The sequence below is a fragment of the Buteo buteo genome, chromosome 16 (genome assembly GCF_964188355.1).
Source record: "Buteo buteo chromosome 16, bButBut1.hap1.1, whole genome shotgun sequence".
In the NCBI taxonomy this organism is placed as follows: Eukaryota; Metazoa; Chordata; class Aves; order Accipitriformes; family Accipitridae; genus Buteo; species Buteo buteo.
In genome coordinates, this window is record NC_134186.1 from 12,229,115 (window position 1) to 12,247,163 (window position 18,049).

An 18,049-nucleotide genomic window follows, 5' to 3' on the forward strand; every position below is an offset into this window, starting at 1 on the left:
GTAATTCATTCCAAGCTCCTGCTCAAAAGTCACTCAGAACTCCCCTAAATTGTATTTATCCCATAATATGTAACAATTTGGGAAGACTAAGCCTGAGCAAAAGTTTCTCCTGCTCACTTCTTGATATTTCATCAAAAAGACCTGTAGAAAGAAGACTCCTCCTAGAGTGCAAATACCTGAGGGAAAGTCAGAGCATCCTCTATTTACCTGTGCACCTGCAAAGGAAAACTAAAATGTCTGAAGCCCCACCTTTTAAGAACCTTGTGAAACAATCTGGGAACTGAGCCAAAACCTACTCTCTCACTATATAAGACTCAGGAGCAGACAGGTATTTCCTCAGAGGCAGGTTGTTCGGTAGTTTCTACTGGACTTCCAGAAGATGGGCACGGGTGGTGGGACACGAATACTGCTACAGATATCAATACTAGCACTTGCCTTCATACAGATCAAAGGTAGGAAGATTCACTTGTTTGGCTTTTTTACTATTTTAAAGAATTTATAACTTGCTTTGGAGTTTGAAATGTTTTTCTTGGCTTTGTGAAGCTAATGAACCTGTTACCTTTATGCAAGATTTTCTTTGCTGCTACAAATACTTTCCTATCTAAGAAGAAGAAATTAACTGTCTTGAAAATTTGTATTGCAGCCTATGCTCTCATCCTATTTTGTCCAGTTGAAATCTGGAATAGCTCCACTGAATTCAGTAGAACCCACTAGGAGCTCACATTTCTACCAAAATGCCTCAAGATTTGCATTTAGCTTTTGATGTCTTTTGATGTCCTCTTCAAGGTGGCATGGCATTTCTAAATGCACAAACCAAAAGGTGCAAAAGTGGCTTTAGGGAGGAACAAATCAGTGGAGTCTGTTTGCATGCATTATTAAAGACTTTGTTTTATCAGCTGATGATACAGTACTGAAAAAAGGAGAGATTTTGCTTGAAAAACATTGGACAACAGATTTTTGAAAGTTCATCTATTCTTGCACATGAGGTTGCATAAAATCTTAGAGCACAGGGTTGTTTTTTGATGGGCTGAAAACAAATGGAGTTGCCTTAAATATTCTAAGAGGGCATTTAATACTCACAGATGAGTGGAAACCTTTTTTACATATACTTTACCTGTTAACGTCCCTTAAAGCTCAAGGTGACAACAATGTTAATTTTTAGTGCATTTTGATCTCAGGTGCAGATCCTATTGTAGTACATTACTTCTTCCTACTTCCAGGTAATTCCACAGTAACTTATGTTAAAAAGTGGTGGTGTCAAAGAATAGCCCATCCAAAGACTAGCTGTAGCATTACCACACTGTGCAATGGAAACAGGAGTCTGCAATGCATATGGCATGAGGCAGGGTGTTGGAGCCATACCGTGCGTGGTGAGAGAAGCAAAAAGCTCTCTGAGGCTAGGCTGTGGAGGAGCCCAGAAGCACTGAATGGTTCATAGCTTAAAAACGGGCACAGCGTGTCCTTCCAACACTAGCTGCAGATCCTTAGCGGGTGCGAAAAGGAAGGGACGTGGGGAGCTCCCCGCAGTTCCGATTTCTGCATTAGCCCCTCCAGCAGTGCTGCCCTCGGACTGCCCTTGTTATGGGCTGCAGCAGAGGGTGAGCCTGCCGCCTTGGTGTTCTCTGGCCAGCGTAGCCTCCCCTGCAACCTGCCCGCTGATGAACTCTCAGTAAGTGGTGCATTAAAAGCCACCCCGGCCCCTGCAGATTTTGTGTGTATTCCTATTCTGATGCTGCCATGGAATGGAATGAGAAATGGTTTCTTTGCTGGAAGCAAAAAGGTTTTCTCTGGGGCAAAATCAACAGTCACAAATGTATCTATTGGAAAGGCCTATTTCTTTGTGTGACTTGTGTGTTTATTTTCCTTCTGCTGCTTATTACAAAAGTGCTTGAAACTGTAAAATACAGACGAACTTTGGCTTTCAGTAAAGGAGGACAGAGATCAGTCCTCTAACTCTAAAATGAATTCCTCCTGTAAAAAAGGACCTATTTTTAAAGCCCTCTGGCTAGACAAAGGGTTTTACTGATGCTTAAAGTACACAGTGATCATAAAAACTAAGAAAATTAAGTCCTTTATCTGAAAAGCTAACAAGGGCATCTGGGGATACTGTGACAATAACAGAATAAGGATCTGCTCAAATTATAACAGGCATGTTTTTGATGGCTTCCCTGCAGTAATTTATTAGGGAGGAAAAAAAAAGAAAAAAAAAGCTGAAGGAGAAGTATATGGCCATCGTGGTTACATGTAGCACAGCTCTTGATACAAATCTGACCTCCTGTACCTGAACATAGCTTTGCTGGTTTTTGATATACTGACTGTTGCATGTTTAAACAGATATAATTCAGAAATGATGAGGGAACTCAAGAAAATTAGACATTAACATTTTCCTCTTCCATTCTTCTTGACGCAGTTCAAGCCCAGGATGATGAACAACAAACAAAATCAAACTATGTTTCTTCATCCACCCTGCAGCGACAAAACAGTAAGTATTTTTATACTGATCTATTTCTAAGATTTTGTCCCAAATTAAATTGATAAATACTAAGATTACTAGAATCTTCTTATTTCTAGCTAGAACATACTTTCCCTTCCCCTGCCCCTGTCCCGTCCCATCGTTCCCCCCCCCACCCAAAAAAAAAAAAAAAAAAAAAGGAGAGAGAAATCCTCTGGACAATACCCAATTCCCAGCCAATCTCTGACTGCTCTAAACTGGAGAACTTCCTCTGAGATCTGGCCCAGCGGATCTGGTCTACCGATATGATACATTTATCTAATCTTTAACTTCATGAAACGTACATACCTTCTATCTAAAAGTGTATTTTCAGAAGAGGTGTGTGTATACATACATATAACCAAGGTACTTGATAGTGGGTAATAAAAGATACATTTTTTATGCTGTGTCAAGATGACTGCATCACGAGAGAATAAGAAAACTGTAACTACGTTAAACATTAAAATAATTAAGCACTACAAGATCATGCATGACACAACTGTACAGAGCAAACACCATAACTGTACTGAGCAAAATAAGGGTGAAAGGATACAATGCTGACTGGTATATTGGTAATGACAGGCTGAAACAATTAATCATTAAGCCTGCCCCGCAATCTGCAATTTATTAGGTCACTAGCTGGCAATTAAAATAATGATAAACCCAAAATGGAAGTGTACCACAAATTATTTAATAATAGTGAGTGCATTTAATTATTGGAACAGATTGTCAAGGATGGTAATATGTGTGCTTTCCCTTAAAATCTTTACATCAAAACTAAATGAGATTGTCTTTCTAAAACGCATATCTGTCTCAGTGATGTTTTCTTGGTCTAAATGCAGAAGTCCATGGCTGACATTGCACAATCTACAGTTTGGAAGTCATCAAATTCTAGAGTTTTGATACTTTCAAGGGAGAAACTGCATCAATTCCTCATTCTCATGTTAAGAAAATCATGTTCCAGGTTCTTTAAGTATTCTATCCCTTTCATTGCTGGATCCAAAGAGAAAACACTGGATTTGGACATGGAAAATTTAGGGCTGGATTGTACCAATAAAAGTCTTTGCATAAAAAGCACATGATTAAAGTTTCACAGAATTTAAACTGCTTTTTAAAAAGTCTGCTTAGAGTTGGTTGTGCAAAAGTGCATGTCTCAGCACAAAGAAAGACATGAGCTTCAGAAAAAAACAGCTCCTGTTTCTCATCCTCACCTTCTAATATACTTCAGTAACTTTCTGCTTCTAGGTGTACTGAGAGGCAAAGGTTCAGACATAGACATTAACACTGCTTTTTCCGCATCACTATTACAACACTGTGCTCTAAGGATTAGATTGCTGCTTTTGAGTTCGGAACATCAGGTCCAGCATCAAATAGGTGTCTTGAATAAATAATGAGTGAAACTACTACAGCCAAAGGGCATGGTCTTTGGACTTTAGCTGTTAGTGAAATATATAGAAAGATGGAACACAAAGCACTGTGCAAAATCCTCCAATGAAACCTTGTGGAAACTTCCCCTAGAGTGTAACTAGTAGTAGGTGTCTTGGTTTTGGCTGGGACAGAGTTAATTTTCTTCCTAGTAGCTGGTACAGTGCTGAATTTTGGATTTAGTATGAGAATAATGTTAATAACACACTGACATTTTAGTTGTCACTAAGTAGCGCTTATCTTAAGTCAAGGATTTTTCAGTTTCTCATGCTCTGCCAGTGAGGAGGTGCACAAGAAGCTGGGAGGGACCATAGCCAGGACAGCTGAACCAACTTAGCCAAAGGGATATTCCATACCATAGGATGTCATGCTCCTTATATAAACTGGGGGGAGTTGGCCAGGAGGGGCAGATGGCTGCTCAGGGACTGTCTGGGCATCAGTCAGTGGGTGGTGAGCAATTGCATTGTGCATCACTTGTCTTTCTCGGGTTTTATATCTCTCTTTTTGTTATCTTCCCTTTCATCACCATTATTATTGTATTTTATTTCAATTCTTAAACTGTTCTTATCTCAACCCATTTGTTTTACTTTTTTTGCCCCGATTCTCCTCCTCATCCCACCAGGGTGGGGGGAGGAGTGAGCGAGCAGCTGCATGGTGCTTAGTTGCTTGTTGGGTTTAAACAACAACAGTATGAAATGTTAATTAATAAAGAGACTAGGCAATCTCTATCCATTTTTTAGGACTTCTAATAAGTTTAAACTTGATCATTTTTTTCCCCCTTAGATTTTCCACCAGCTTTGAAATCCCAAGAAGTGAAAATCATTCCAACTTTTCAAAACACACTGAAAGTAAAGGGTGAGTTAAACAAATGTCATGGCTCAGATATCTGTGTTCTTGTTGATCACACAGGAAGACCATGGAGTAACTGAGGAGATTAATAAACTGTGTAAGATCCTTTAGCATCATAAAATAAAAAATGAACAAGAAAAGTAGCCAGTTCATCAGGTAACAAGGATAATCTAAATGTGACTCCAGTACTCAGCCTGCATTTTGTTAATATGATGTAGCTGTAAAAAAAAATATTTTTTTAAATTATATATGTATATGTATATATAAAATATAAATAATACTGGGATAAATCATGTACAATATTTCCAGTAAAGAGAAGGAAATATTAATGTGTACAAAACACCAGTGAGAGACCTTACCTAGGGTATAGGGTACAATTCTGACTAGCCGCGTTCAAGCAGGGTGAGTGTAAATCTGGAAGAGATGCAGAGAGGGACTGTGAGGATAATCAGGGAGATAGGAGACCGTGCTTGTAAGGAAATGAAGACTGAAAAGACATAAGTGATTTCTCTGCTCCTCCCCCCACTCATTATAGAGGTGGAACCCCTTCAAGGTGAAGTGTAACACTGGCACAAGAACAGCCAGGCATACAAGAAACAGGAATATGTTTTGGAAAATGCTGGCAAAAGTCTTCCAGCCATTTGAAGGGTGTGGCTATGAGTGGCCTTCCCTAGTAAGAGTACCAGCTAGTTTTAAACTAACTTTAAACTGGTTTTATGGTGAAACTTCATAGTGGTTTTAGAACTTCAGACATTTAGGAAAGGATTTATAGAATATGGCTGTCAGCAGAACCAAAGCATTGGACATAGTGACCTGGGAGGTCTCTTCCAATCTTAGGCCCTCTATCCCTATGCAAAACAGATTAAACACAAAAGATAACCGAACTAAATAAATAACAGATTGATTAAAAAAAAATAGCTTGACAAGAAGGAAAACAGAAGATGGGCTTTTGGACAGAGGCTAGTGAAAGAAATAAAATGGGAAAAGCAACTAAAGGGAGAGTATCTACAGCAAATAACAGAAAATTCTTACTGCTTATTTTGAATCCGCAGCTGGCAACCCCTCTCACAATGGCCGTGTGTGCAGCACATGGGGTAACTTCCACTTCAAAACCTTTGACGGGGACATCTTTTACTTCCCTGGGGTCTGCAATTACATCTTTGCGTCCAACTGCAAATCTCCCTATGAGGACTTCAACATCCAGATTAGGCGTACAATGGTGGAAAATGCTACGAAGATCACTCATGTCATCATGAAGCTGGAAGGAGTCGTGATTGAACTGACCTATGACTCTGTCCTGCTTGATGGCAAATCGTATGTTCATAACTTGAAACTGCAATCACTGCTCTTGCTCCCAGTGGGCTCTTTGAGAGAGCGTCCTTTTCCCTCATTTGATCTCACATTGCTCCCGAGCAGCTGGGGGGCTCAGGTCCTTCCTGAAGTATTAACAAAAATAAGGGCCTGACAGTGAGCTAAGTGCTGCTCCTGCAGATTATCCCTGTGTCCATTTTGTTCAGATAAGCTATATCCCAGATGCTGCCCCACTGCTACAATTGTGTGTGTATATATACAATTGAGTCTGTAAGTGGGATTCAGTCAAAATGTTAGGTTTTTACACTGTAAGTTTCTACTTACCATTAATTTTACCAGAACAGGATCCTTGAGAGGAATTTTTAATGGCTTTTGTCCTTGCACTGAAGACTATGCAGTTAAGCAGTGACTGCAGCTTGTACCTGCACTCATTTAAAATGAGCTAGTCTGGAAACTTGCTAACTGTGTAGCAATGGTAGCACTGACTTTGGCATAGGGTGTGAAACCTGTCCAAAAGGCTGGGTAAATATTTGGGCAGCTATCCCACAGTGAGTTGTGCATTATAGCAGCTACGTACAGTGAGCTAAAGGTTATCTTGGGTACACCTTTATGAATGGCACGCATATCACAGAAAGCTTAACAAGTCTATCCCTTTATTATCAAGGACTTTAAGGAGTAAATAGCAATATCCTGAAGCTTACTGCCTGCAAAACAGAACCTCCCAGCACTTTTTTGAACAATACAACTGAAGACACATGCCAACTTTTTACCTACCAAAACACCATTAACAGAGAGAGCCAAAAGGAACAGCAGGGAAAGCAAGGCTGATCCATTTCCTCAATGAGATGTAATTGCTTAGGAACCAGCCAAAATGTTTCAAACATGTGTTGTCTGTATTTAGTTACTGCTCTGACTAATTTCCTCACCTATGTATGTATGTATGTTGAAGCTTCTCAAAGAGAATGAGAAAGGATATCAGTGTGGATATTCAATGGATATTCTGTCCCTACCACCTGCTGAATTATGGTGATCTTTCCCCAGGGTTCAGATGCCCTACAGCCATATGGGAGTCTTGATAGAGAGAAGTAACAGCTATTTGAAAGTTTCTGCCAAGTTAGGACTGACCTTCCTCTGGAATAAAGAAGATGCCCTCCTGGTAAGCAAACATCCAAAATATGGCAGAAAGCCTGTATTTTGAAAATAGTCTGTTTACATCTTTGCAGTCTTAATCAGCCAGGCAGGTATTAGTTACTTTTGGATCTGTGTCCATTTTTAGTGGATTGTTCTGTCTTCCAGTCTTCTCCCAGTTTCCCTTTTTTTTTTTTTTTTTTTTTACCATCCATCTCAGCTTAGGATCAATAGACCCCCAATTATAAAGTTTCCACCTCACAGTGAAGTATTGCTCAGATTCCAGACCTGGCAATGCGCTGTTGTTCGCAGCCCCAGGGCTAGAATAAGACCAATCTTTTCTTGGTGGCCACTGACCTTCCCAACGGTGCCCACCTTGTTACCACACAACACAGTCTGCACAGCATACATATGTCTAATTTTGAGTACATAAGCAATATTGGTGTAGGCTGTGTTCCTAACCATCAAGGCTGATGTTACTATGAACCTAAGCTCTCTTTCCTTATTTCTTTTAGGTGGAACTAGATAAGAAATATGCCAATCAAACTTGTGGACTTTGTGGGGACTTCAATGGAATTCCAATTAACAATGAATTTATTTCAGAGAGTAAGTAATAAAAAGCATTATGAAGTATTGGTGCTTTGTTTTTCTTTCTTTTAGTAGTATGCTGTAACATAGGTTGTGGGTTGTATTAACTGCAAAACTAGTGATACTTCTTCAGGCATTTCTATGATGTCAGTTGTGTATAGAGTCAGGGCTTTGAGATGTATTAGGCTGCTTCCATCACTGTTAGATCTTTTAAGATTTGCCACATGCAACTTTCAACTCGTTTTCAATAGTTAGGATCCAGTTCCCTGTGTAACTTCTTCATCTCCTTTTGCCTTTCATATTATAATGATATTATTTGGTAATCACTGTTCATGCCATAGTGGGTAGTGTCACAAAAGAAAATATGTCCATGCAAAAGCCAGTAAACCAGTAAATATTATTCTAATATTTGGACTGCTTTTTACAGACACAAAACTGACTCCCATTCAGTTTGGGAATAAGCAGAAGATGGATGGACCCACAGAGCAGTGTGCTGATCCTATTCCTCCTAGTGTTCCGGTGAACTGCTCAGCTGAATTTGTAAGAACCACCTTGCTTAAAATTTGTTTTCTCAGTGTAAAATACATTCTCCCTGTCTTTGGAGAAAATTTGTTAGAATTGGAAAAAATATAGCATGAATATGACTCAACCATTGGTCTAGAAAGAAAATTTTTCTAAATTTAATTTTTTGTTCTTTGCTAAAGTGAATGCTAAAAAGTTGCATTCCCCTTCCAAGAGAAGACTGGATATTTTCAAGAAAGAGAAATTCACTGGGGTTGTCTTAATACAAAGAAACTGTATAAAGTCACCTGACCTGAAAGTAGCTCAAGATATGGGAAGATATGGGAGTTAATCAAAGGAGTTCCATGTGTACTTGCCTTATTGTTGTACCTTTCCCTAAACATCTGCTTATGGCTACTATTGGACAGGTTTCTGGACCAGATGGACCTTTGGTTTGTTCTGCTACATGCCTTAAATATTTAGTTTCATATTTTCCAAACCCTTGTTTAACCTCTATTTTCCATCCTAGGCTTCTATCTGTGAGACAGTATTAACCAGTAAAGCATTTACAAGCTGTAATGCACTTGTGAATGTCCAGGACTACATTGAAACTTGCATACAAGACCTATGCCACTGTGATAGCTCTATGGCTGACTTCTGCATGTGCAACACCTTTGCTGAGTACTCCCGGCAGTGCGCTCATGCAGGGGGACAGCCTCTGAACTGGAGAACCTCAGGACTTTGCCGTAAGTATCTCAGGAATGGACTTTCACCTGTGCTTACTACCCATATCTAGTAAACTTCAAATATGTGACTTTTTTTCCTAAAGACGACAGCTGTTTAAAGGTGCATGTAATTTTCATGAAATCAGTTTTAACCTGAGCATACTCAAGACTTTGGGAATATGGAAGTTTAGAGTAGTTTGCATTACTAAGGGGTTTTGATATATATCAGAAAGTCTAAAATGTTGCAGCCTTCACTTGGATCAGGATTCCCCATTGTATCTTGACAGAAAACATCCTAAATTGCGAGTACTGTTTCCTTAACATTTCAAAGGAAAAGTCAGCATTATAGTACTCTTTCTTCTTTCAGCCAAATCATGTCCTTTCAACATGCAATACCAGGAGTGTGGCTCCCCCTGCTCTGACACGTGCAGCAACCCGGAACGATCTGCACTTTGTGAAGATCATTGTACAGATGGCTGCGTCTGTCCTCCAGGCAAGCTTCTTTCCTGCCCATTTTTCATATCCAGGATGGCTAGAGCACTTACCTGCACACATTTAACAACTTTCATGCTCTGTATCATTCTCATTACATCATCACTGTTATTATCATCAAAGTAATAACTGCATTTCTTCCTTGATACACATGCATCATTTCTATTCAGATTGCTAAAAATGTCCTTTTAAACAACAAATGTGCCTGAGATGTACATAATGACTGAACTGAGAATAAGATACTTCACTCCTAACAATAAGGGGAAGTCTTCTATTCTCAGCATCCATGTTCAGTTCACAGAAAGTATGTAATGTTTAATCACATTTTGCCCACAATGGTAACTCCTGGTGTTGGCGAAGCTGCATCTGGCTCCCCAAATTACCAAACCCTTCCTGTCCAGTGCTGCATGTCTAAACAACAAGAAGCTGAGAGAGCACTAGGCAGTGTGTAAAATCTGGTGCTTCAGAGAATTATGCATGAGAACTGAATATCACTACAAGACAAACAATGCAAATGTGTTCTTTTTGTGCATGCTTACTTCTGGGGTTGAGAATTGTTGCTCTTGTGAGTGACTGCATGGTAGGATCTTCACCCCTTGCAGCTCTTCTGCCCATCCTCCATGACATCTCACAGAATTCACCAGCACGTGTTTGTATAATAGCACTGACTTCTCTTAGATAATCCTCTGCCTTTGGGTATAGAAATATTTACTGTACAAATATGTCCCTGGGCAGTCTCACAAGTGGTTCATCTATTCCACCTCATTATCTAGTAATTTTCTTCGTAATTTTATTCTAATGAAGTCAACAACAGAAAGGTATTTCCCTAGAGGTCTCTTTCAATCACCCTAAGATTTTAGATAGGCTTCAATGGAACATAGCCCTTCAATCCCTACATAGCTGGCATCCTATTATTTTAAAGTACTTTCTATTCATTTTCTGTGTAATAAAGAAGAAATGGAACATGCTTTCAGGCATCTGCCAGATACCTGTACAAAAGCAGGTTCTGCAGTGCATAGAATAAGTAACAGACCATTTTTTTTTCCCTAGGAATGGTATTTGATGACATTAATGGTGCTGGCTGCATTCCCCGTCAAGAATGTTACTGTACCTATGAAGGTGAAACTTATGCTCCTGGTGCTTCCTTCTCATCTAAATGCAGATCATGGTAACATACTCTCTTTCTCATACTTTTTTTTTTCTTAGGTGCATTACCTGAACATTTTGAAGACGGGGAAAAATTACTAATTTCCTCTTAAAAAGAAATGAGGAAATACTTATCAACTGAACTTCCTTGATTACACATTTTTAGAGGATACTTACATCTCTGTTTTCTCCTCACACGTAGAAGCAAAAAATTTGAGTTTACATATAGGTACTCCAATTTCAAGACCAATCAGTTAAAGGAGACAATCAAATTCAAATACCAGAAGTGTTTAAAAATGTGAATTACTGTGTTGCATCCTTTGTAGCACTATAGTGTAATAGTAGGATGCTCAGGTAAATACTATGGAGGACGTGACATTTAGGGACATGTGGCATTAGACAGAGCGGGAGATCACATTTGAGAGGCATGCTTGACAGATATGATATATATTTTTAAAATATCACTGTAATTACTGAAGTATTATTGCATAAGTGTATGCAAATGCACCTATCTACCTATGAATACAAGAACAACAAACATGCATGTTATTTTCCAAGAAATACTTAGCATGTTTGAAGCTTGAGCCATGCTAAGGAAGATGAGGGGCGATCCTTCATACGCAGCAGAATGGATGCCAGGTTCACCAAGACTGAATTCTGTCCAAAGATTGGAAATGAACAGCAATATATAAAACATTATCACTAATATAAATGTGCCTGCCCCATATTTATTCTGAGATTTCAAAGCAATGTTGGTTTCTTTGACAGTATGATCAATGCTTCAAGAGGAAAATTAAGGCATCAACTGCCCTTATTGTCTCTTATTTCATTTATACTTGCATTACCCAAGGTTACTGAATGCTTTCTTCATTTCAGTACCTGTGCTGGAGGTGAATGGTCTTGTATCACCCAGTCATGCCCTGGATCTTGCAGTATTGAAGGAGGCTCCCACATTTCAACATTTGATGAGAAATATTATTCCTTCTTCGGAGACTGTAGCTATGTCCTAACAAAGGTAAAAATGAGTCAGAATCCTTGCTATAAAGCAATATGCTAAAGGAAATTTTTTTAATTATATATAATGTTGTTTAATTAAAACTACTGGCAATCACATCAACTTTCTGAAATTTAGAGGTTCCACATGGAGCCTTAAATGAATTTCAGGGGGCTTTCTGTTAGGGTTATACTAAATAAACATATTGTAGTAGTTTTGTGTTCTTTGATCATCATTTAAGAATTGCACTGAGTTTTTAGATTCCATGAAACAATCTCCATGCTTCCCATTAATTTTTTAATTAAATATTGCCTGTCCGGTGTTTTATAACTACTCTTTCTGAGCAATGTGTTTATTACATCCATTGGTACTGTCCTTTTTGTCATAGTTAATATAGTTCAATGGCTTATTTTATTAACAGTATTTGTAAAGGAATTATTATTATACAGCATTCATGTGAGAGGAGTTATTTCATTAAGATGATCAACCCTCCAAACAGTCTTCCCCAGTAAACACTGAAGATTCTAGAGTTTAAAAGCAAAAATCTAAGTTGTATGTGTATTCTAAAACTTGAATTAGAAATTGATGGCTTACAAAAATACCTAAGATTTACTAGAGTTTTTTAGATTAGTAAGGACTGAGTTCTGAGTAGATATATCTAAAATAATGACTACAGATTTGCAGATTTTCAGAACCCTAGGTATATTTGATGTTTATTTGTATTGGATGAGTGATGTAAACAATTTTCATAAAAACTTCATATTATATAAAATCTGTTCTCAAAAAGCTCAAACTGAATGTCACCAAGAAAGAGAACTGTAAGAACTTAGAAATTAGCTAGAATGAGGTAATTTAGAAATAGGTTAGACTAAATCAATGAAACTTTTTAATGAGTTTCATGAGCACTGGGCTCAATCTACAATGGGAACATAGATCAGACTTACATGCTAAACTCACCTTTTGGCACCAACACATAAAATTAGATTCTCAGAGGCTCTGGAGGTACAGAAAACCCCTAAATGTGGACGTAAAAAGTCAAAAAGCCCACAATTTTAACATTAAATTTCCAGATGGCTGTAATTCTGCAACTCAGCTGTCCTTAATTTAATCTTCATTACACCAAGAAAATTATAAGACACATTCAGAATCACAGCCTTCTGCATGTTTCCCTGTAATGTCTTGGCCATTAGGCACACTTTGAATATACCTTACAGAACAGAGTCCAATGAAAATCAGAACCAAGAGAAAAACTGAATTTTGCCTTTATTCAGTAGCTTAGTGAATAGTGATATTAGCTTAATTTTCTCCTATGAGAGGATATTTAAATGCATTTTTCCTACCTGTTAAAAGAATGACCAAATCACTGTTTCCTTGATAATCTATTCAGTGCAGAAAAAACCGGAAACAATTTCTCTCCCCTCCCAGGTAAACACCATAACCAGTGGGCAAGAAAGGCACACTTCCTTCTCCTTCTCTAGCATATTAAACTAGTATTAACTAAACATTAGGAACTACTATTACCAAAACATTAGGAAATTTTAATGTTCAGCTTGATATGTCTAACTTGCCCTTAAATGTCAGAAGTAATAGATAACTTCCACTGTGCAGACTGCATGAATGCACCTTACCTGGTGACTCTATGCATATATGTAAGAACGTATGAGCTGGAAGAAAAGGAATTAACAATATTTTAAAAGGACCACTTTACTAAGAATGCCATTTGAGTTTGAACCTTGTTAACATAACAATATTTTAATATAACAAATCCTTTTAACAATATATTTTGTATTCTTTTAGCTCTGTGACAGCAATGAGTTCACTGTTCTGGGAGATATCCACAAGTGTGGCCTGACTGACACTGAGACATGCCTCAAGGGTATAGCTGTCAGCCTAAGTGGAGGACAAACTGTAAGTAGCAAATGTAGACACCTAACATTCTGCAGGGATGTTTTCAAAGCTTAATAGACAAGTAGTTTGCAAATGACACATAACAGCACACGCAGGAAATCTGCACTCTTTTTTTTTGTTGTTGTATCTCATTTGAACATTACTCAAAGAAAAATTTAGCATAAAGGAGATACATTGGAAGTCAAGATCCTAGTAGTCTTCTGTCATTTAGTTGTCTTAGGGTTTTTGCTTGTTTGTTTTGACAGTCGATGAACCACTGTAATAAAGATTAAAGAAATGGTATAGGAATCAGAACATCATCACAGTCTCCCCCTATTTTTTTTCCTTTATCCTGAAGAATACTAGATAGAAAATATTTGGAAAGTGTTTTACCTTTCCTAAATATGCTTGAAAAAATCTTTGTCTTTTCTTGTGGACAGAACATAGTGATCCAGCCTTCTGGCAGCGTATTTGTAAATAAGATCTACACGCAGCTGCCATTCTCTGCAGGTAAGTTCCTCTGGAAGACTTCTGCAACTTTTCTCTTTTTTGACTTCAAAATGTTATTACATCATTTAATCTAAAGTCAAATTTTACCTTTGGTTACACTGCAGCAAAACCAAGGTACTCCAATAGAGCATAGTCTCTCATTTTTTAAGTAATAGGGTTTGCCTGTTTAACTCATCATTTTAGCAAAATTATGGTCTAATTTTAGCAATATCTAATTAAATGGAGATTCAATTCAAGCAAATAGCATCATTGCACATTTCCAGATCCAAACATTGCCATAAGAGAGGAAAGGAAAATTCTGATATGCAACAGGACTCCGATATCTCAAATTGTTTAGTTTCCTGTGTTCCTTCTGTCCTTTTGCTTAGTGCACATTTATGACTGGAGAGTTTCTCTCATGCCAGTTCTTCTCACATACTACTGCACCTGAACAGAAAGCAAACCCTGAAAGAACAGAATAGGTCCAGGTTGGAGTCTAGCACTAAATCATGGTATATAATTTCCATCAAGCAAATGTGGTCTTTTAAATAGCAACAGAAGTGTGTGTTCTTCCCCTTATTTTAAAATACGCGACAGAAAGTGGAGGGGTTTTATACATTTGTTGTTTAGGGTAAAGAGAGTCTGGTTTGGTGCTGGATTTTAAATCCCATATGGATCATTTCCCCCCCAGTTCTTCAGAAATTAGGATCATATCAAACACAACTGTAGAATCTCTCTATATAATGAACAGTCATTTCAGCTGCTCATCTTGTATGAAATTATAACTCTTATGTTCTTATGTCCCTAGCAAATGTCACCATCTTCAGACCATCATCTTTCTTCATCATTCTGCAAACATCTTTTGGTCTTCAGCTACAGGTTCAGCTCATGCCTCTCATGCAACTTTTTATAGACTTAGACCCATCACATAAAGGGCAGACCTGCGGTAAGTGATCTTATTGTAACAACGGCCTTCATCAGTATGCTTCATTCTGTAGGAGATGTACACAGCCTATTTGCTTCCTTTTAGGTCTCTGTGGAAACTTCAATGACATGCAGACAGATGATTTCAAAACCACCAGTGGTGTAATAGAGGGTACTTCAGCTGCTTTTGGCAATACTTGGAAAACTCGGGCTGATTGTCCTGATGCCAAAAATACCTTTGAGAACCCCTGTACTGTCAGCATACAAAATGGTAAGCTCAGCATATAGTAACCTCTTGCTGTTCTCTTTTAAGATGGAAAGAAGGAATAAGTTGATCTATCACCAAGTATTTAGCCAAAATAAGTGGACCATTTGCACACACACTATTTTGCTCAGTTGATACTAGAAGTCTTCTAATAACTAGGATAATATTTTGGATCTTCAAAAGTATTTTTTTGCATAAAGAAAGCAAGTGTTTTTGCCAACTTACGTAAGGGAAACAAACCATACAGCATAGCAGGGATCCATTCCTGGAAAGGACTGATTGTCATACAGGAAAAAAGCTGTGCATAGCCTCACTGAAGGTTGGACACGGTGTGGTCCTTCTACTGTTAAACTGAGAATGAGACTTACAATTCAGAGCTTCGTAGCTCTCAGGCTCCATTTCACCCAATGAAATATGTAAGTTTTGAGCATTCACAAGCCACTGTGTTCTGTTTTCTGAGATGAACTAGCATATTTTTAATTCACAATGTGAACCTTCATTTTCAAAATTCAGCTAAGGATGTCTTAGTTTATTCCATGACAACTACCATGAATTAAGAGCATTCAGTTTATTAAGCGTTCATATTTCTGTATAGAGGAAGTGAAAGACTGTGTTTCAGCAAATTCACAGCTGAATTCTGTTTTAAAGTTAAGCTCCTGCAATTTCCCTGCAGGAAGTATAGTTACATTGGGACAAGAGTTTAGACAATGAAGTGCAACAGAATTTCTTATGTATTCAATTCACAGACCAGTATGCTCAGCACTGGTGTGGACTGCTTTCTGATACCATGGGACCTTTTGCTGAATGTCACTCAACAGTGAATCCTGAAGTTTACCAGAAGGTACTTGCCTCTTAGCTTTTTTCCCATACAAAAGAAAAAGACTCAGATTTCTGATACTAACACCTGAGAGAAGAACTTGCCAATTGGGAGGAGATGCATTCATGGTCATTCTTTTCAAGCCAAGGGTTCATTTTTATCTCCACATCATGATAATAACTCCTTTGTAAAGGTACCTTTCTTTTCATTCCCAGGAGGATAAACTTACAGCTGTATTTCTGCTGCCCATATTTTTAGGTACTAACCTAAATGCCTAAGCTAGGAGTTTGGACTCCCTGGACTTCTTATGAGGTCAAAGGACACAAGCTGTCCCTCCTGAGATATGAGGAAAGCTTTAGTCAGAATCTTAACTAGCACTTTGCTTAGTTGCTCTGAACTGCTCTCAGAAGGCTTTTGCATATATCCAAGGACAAGGCAAGAAATGCATGTAAGAAGCAGCAAAGAGATTTAGATAAGATGTGAACAAAAATGTTCCAGGAATTCAAGACAATGAAGCTCTGGAACAGACTGCCTGAGGACTTTACAAATTCTCCCTGTTACTGGAAATCTATAAGATTATGTTCAACATCTTCTGGAATGACAATATTATAGTGACCTTGCCCAGCATAGTTACACGTTAAATGACTTCTTGTTTTCTTTGTTCCTCTGATGCAGAGAGCCCAAGCTCCTAAGCCTAACCCCTAAAAGCTGGGTGGCATTCAGATACCCTCTGCTTGCTCTAAGTATGTATGGCACAGTGACTGCAAACTGAAAGTAGTTGGGAAACCTACCAACACCTGAAAAAGTAAAAAAGAACAAGAAAAAGAAAAAATAGTTTAAAATTGTGGACCTCTAATTACTCTCTCTCCTTGCAAAGAATCTTTTTTGAAAGTGCTCAGTGAAATCTTCAAGTGAAAAACAGGCATATGTTTGTTTATGCATATGGATTACACTCACTTTTAGCTCTAACGAGCATGACACTAAAAAGTAGAGAGCGCCATGGCTTTGATACAACAATCTGACAATCATACATCATCCTCTGTCCCTAGAACTGCATGTTTGACACGTGTAACTGTGAGAAGAGTGAGGACTGCATGTGTGCTGCCCTTTCCAGCTATGTCAGGGCCTGTGCTGCTAAAGGAGTTGTGATCACTGGATGGAGGAGCAAAGCCTGCAGTAAGTTCTACATCCCTTTGCCTCTTGAAAATGATCATCCAGAATGCCCCACACAGCAGCTCTTGGGGATTCCCACAGTAAATTGTGTTAAATTTTGAGTATGGCATTGACTTTCAAAAATTCGAGGAGGAAGGGAATACAATAAAAGACAAGCAGTAAGCAGGGAGAAATATAAAAAAGAGTCTCTGTTAGACTGCTTGCTCAGAACGAGAAGCAGCAACATGGACCTCAATACCCTTGCAATAGGAATAAAATAAGTGGAGTGTTTCTCAGTTTACTTTGACAAAAAATATGAAAATAGCAATGAAGAAAAAACACACTATGCATTAATATAATTGAACTTTTTTCTTCTTTTAACCTGAACAAAACATTTGTATTTGTGACACATAGGAAAAAATTCTGCCCTAGCAGTACAAAAAAAATAATTATATTATCAAGGATATCAGTAAAGTATATGTACATATATTGTAATGTTTATGATATATACTTCACCTCAAATACTGCATTTATACCTACGTTGATTCTTAAATGAACTACAGATGTAACTCGCCTTTTTACTTTCAAGCAAAATACACCACCTTGTGTCCGAAATCCTTGAAGTACACTTACAATGTCGATTCCTGTCAACCCACCTGTCGGTCTCTGAGTGAGCCTGATGTCACATGCAGCATCAAGTTTGTCCCAGTTGATGGCTGCACCTGCGTAAATGGAACCTACATGGATGAAAGTGGCAAATGTGTGCCTGCTTCTAGCTGTCCTTGTTACTACAAAGGAATGCCTCTGTCTTCTGGAGAAGTTATTCATGATAATGGTGTTGTCTGGTAAGAGATTTGTAAACAAA

At 38.2% G+C, this 18,049-nt stretch overlaps 1 protein-coding gene across 1 annotated transcript in view; it reads left to right on the forward strand.

Annotated features, from left to right (window-relative positions):
* Positions 1-379: 379 nt before the first annotated feature.
* LOC142040578 (uncharacterized) overlaps positions 380-18,049 on the forward strand; it is a 44,001-nt gene continuing 26,331 nt past the window's right edge. Inside the window, exons 1-15 of the mRNA XM_075048661.1 lie at positions 380-452; positions 2,411-2,482; positions 4,700-4,771; positions 5,818-6,079; positions 7,118-7,232; positions 7,720-7,810; positions 8,220-8,305; positions 11,570-11,671; positions 13,448-13,558; positions 13,978-14,047; positions 14,835-14,972; positions 15,057-15,221; positions 15,962-16,056; positions 17,082-17,208; positions 17,774-18,029. Of these exons, the coding sequence (XP_074904762.1) occupies positions 380-452; positions 2,411-2,482; positions 4,700-4,771; positions 5,818-6,079; positions 7,118-7,232; positions 7,720-7,810; positions 8,220-8,305; positions 11,570-11,671; positions 13,448-13,558; positions 13,978-14,047; positions 14,835-14,972; positions 15,057-15,221; positions 15,962-16,056; positions 17,082-17,208; positions 17,774-18,029 (1,835 nt within the window). The remainder of the gene's footprint in view (positions 453-2,410; positions 2,483-4,699; positions 4,772-5,817; positions 6,080-7,117; positions 7,233-7,719; positions 7,811-8,219; positions 8,306-11,569; positions 11,672-13,447; positions 13,559-13,977; positions 14,048-14,834; positions 14,973-15,056; positions 15,222-15,961; positions 16,057-17,081; positions 17,209-17,773; positions 18,030-18,049) is intronic.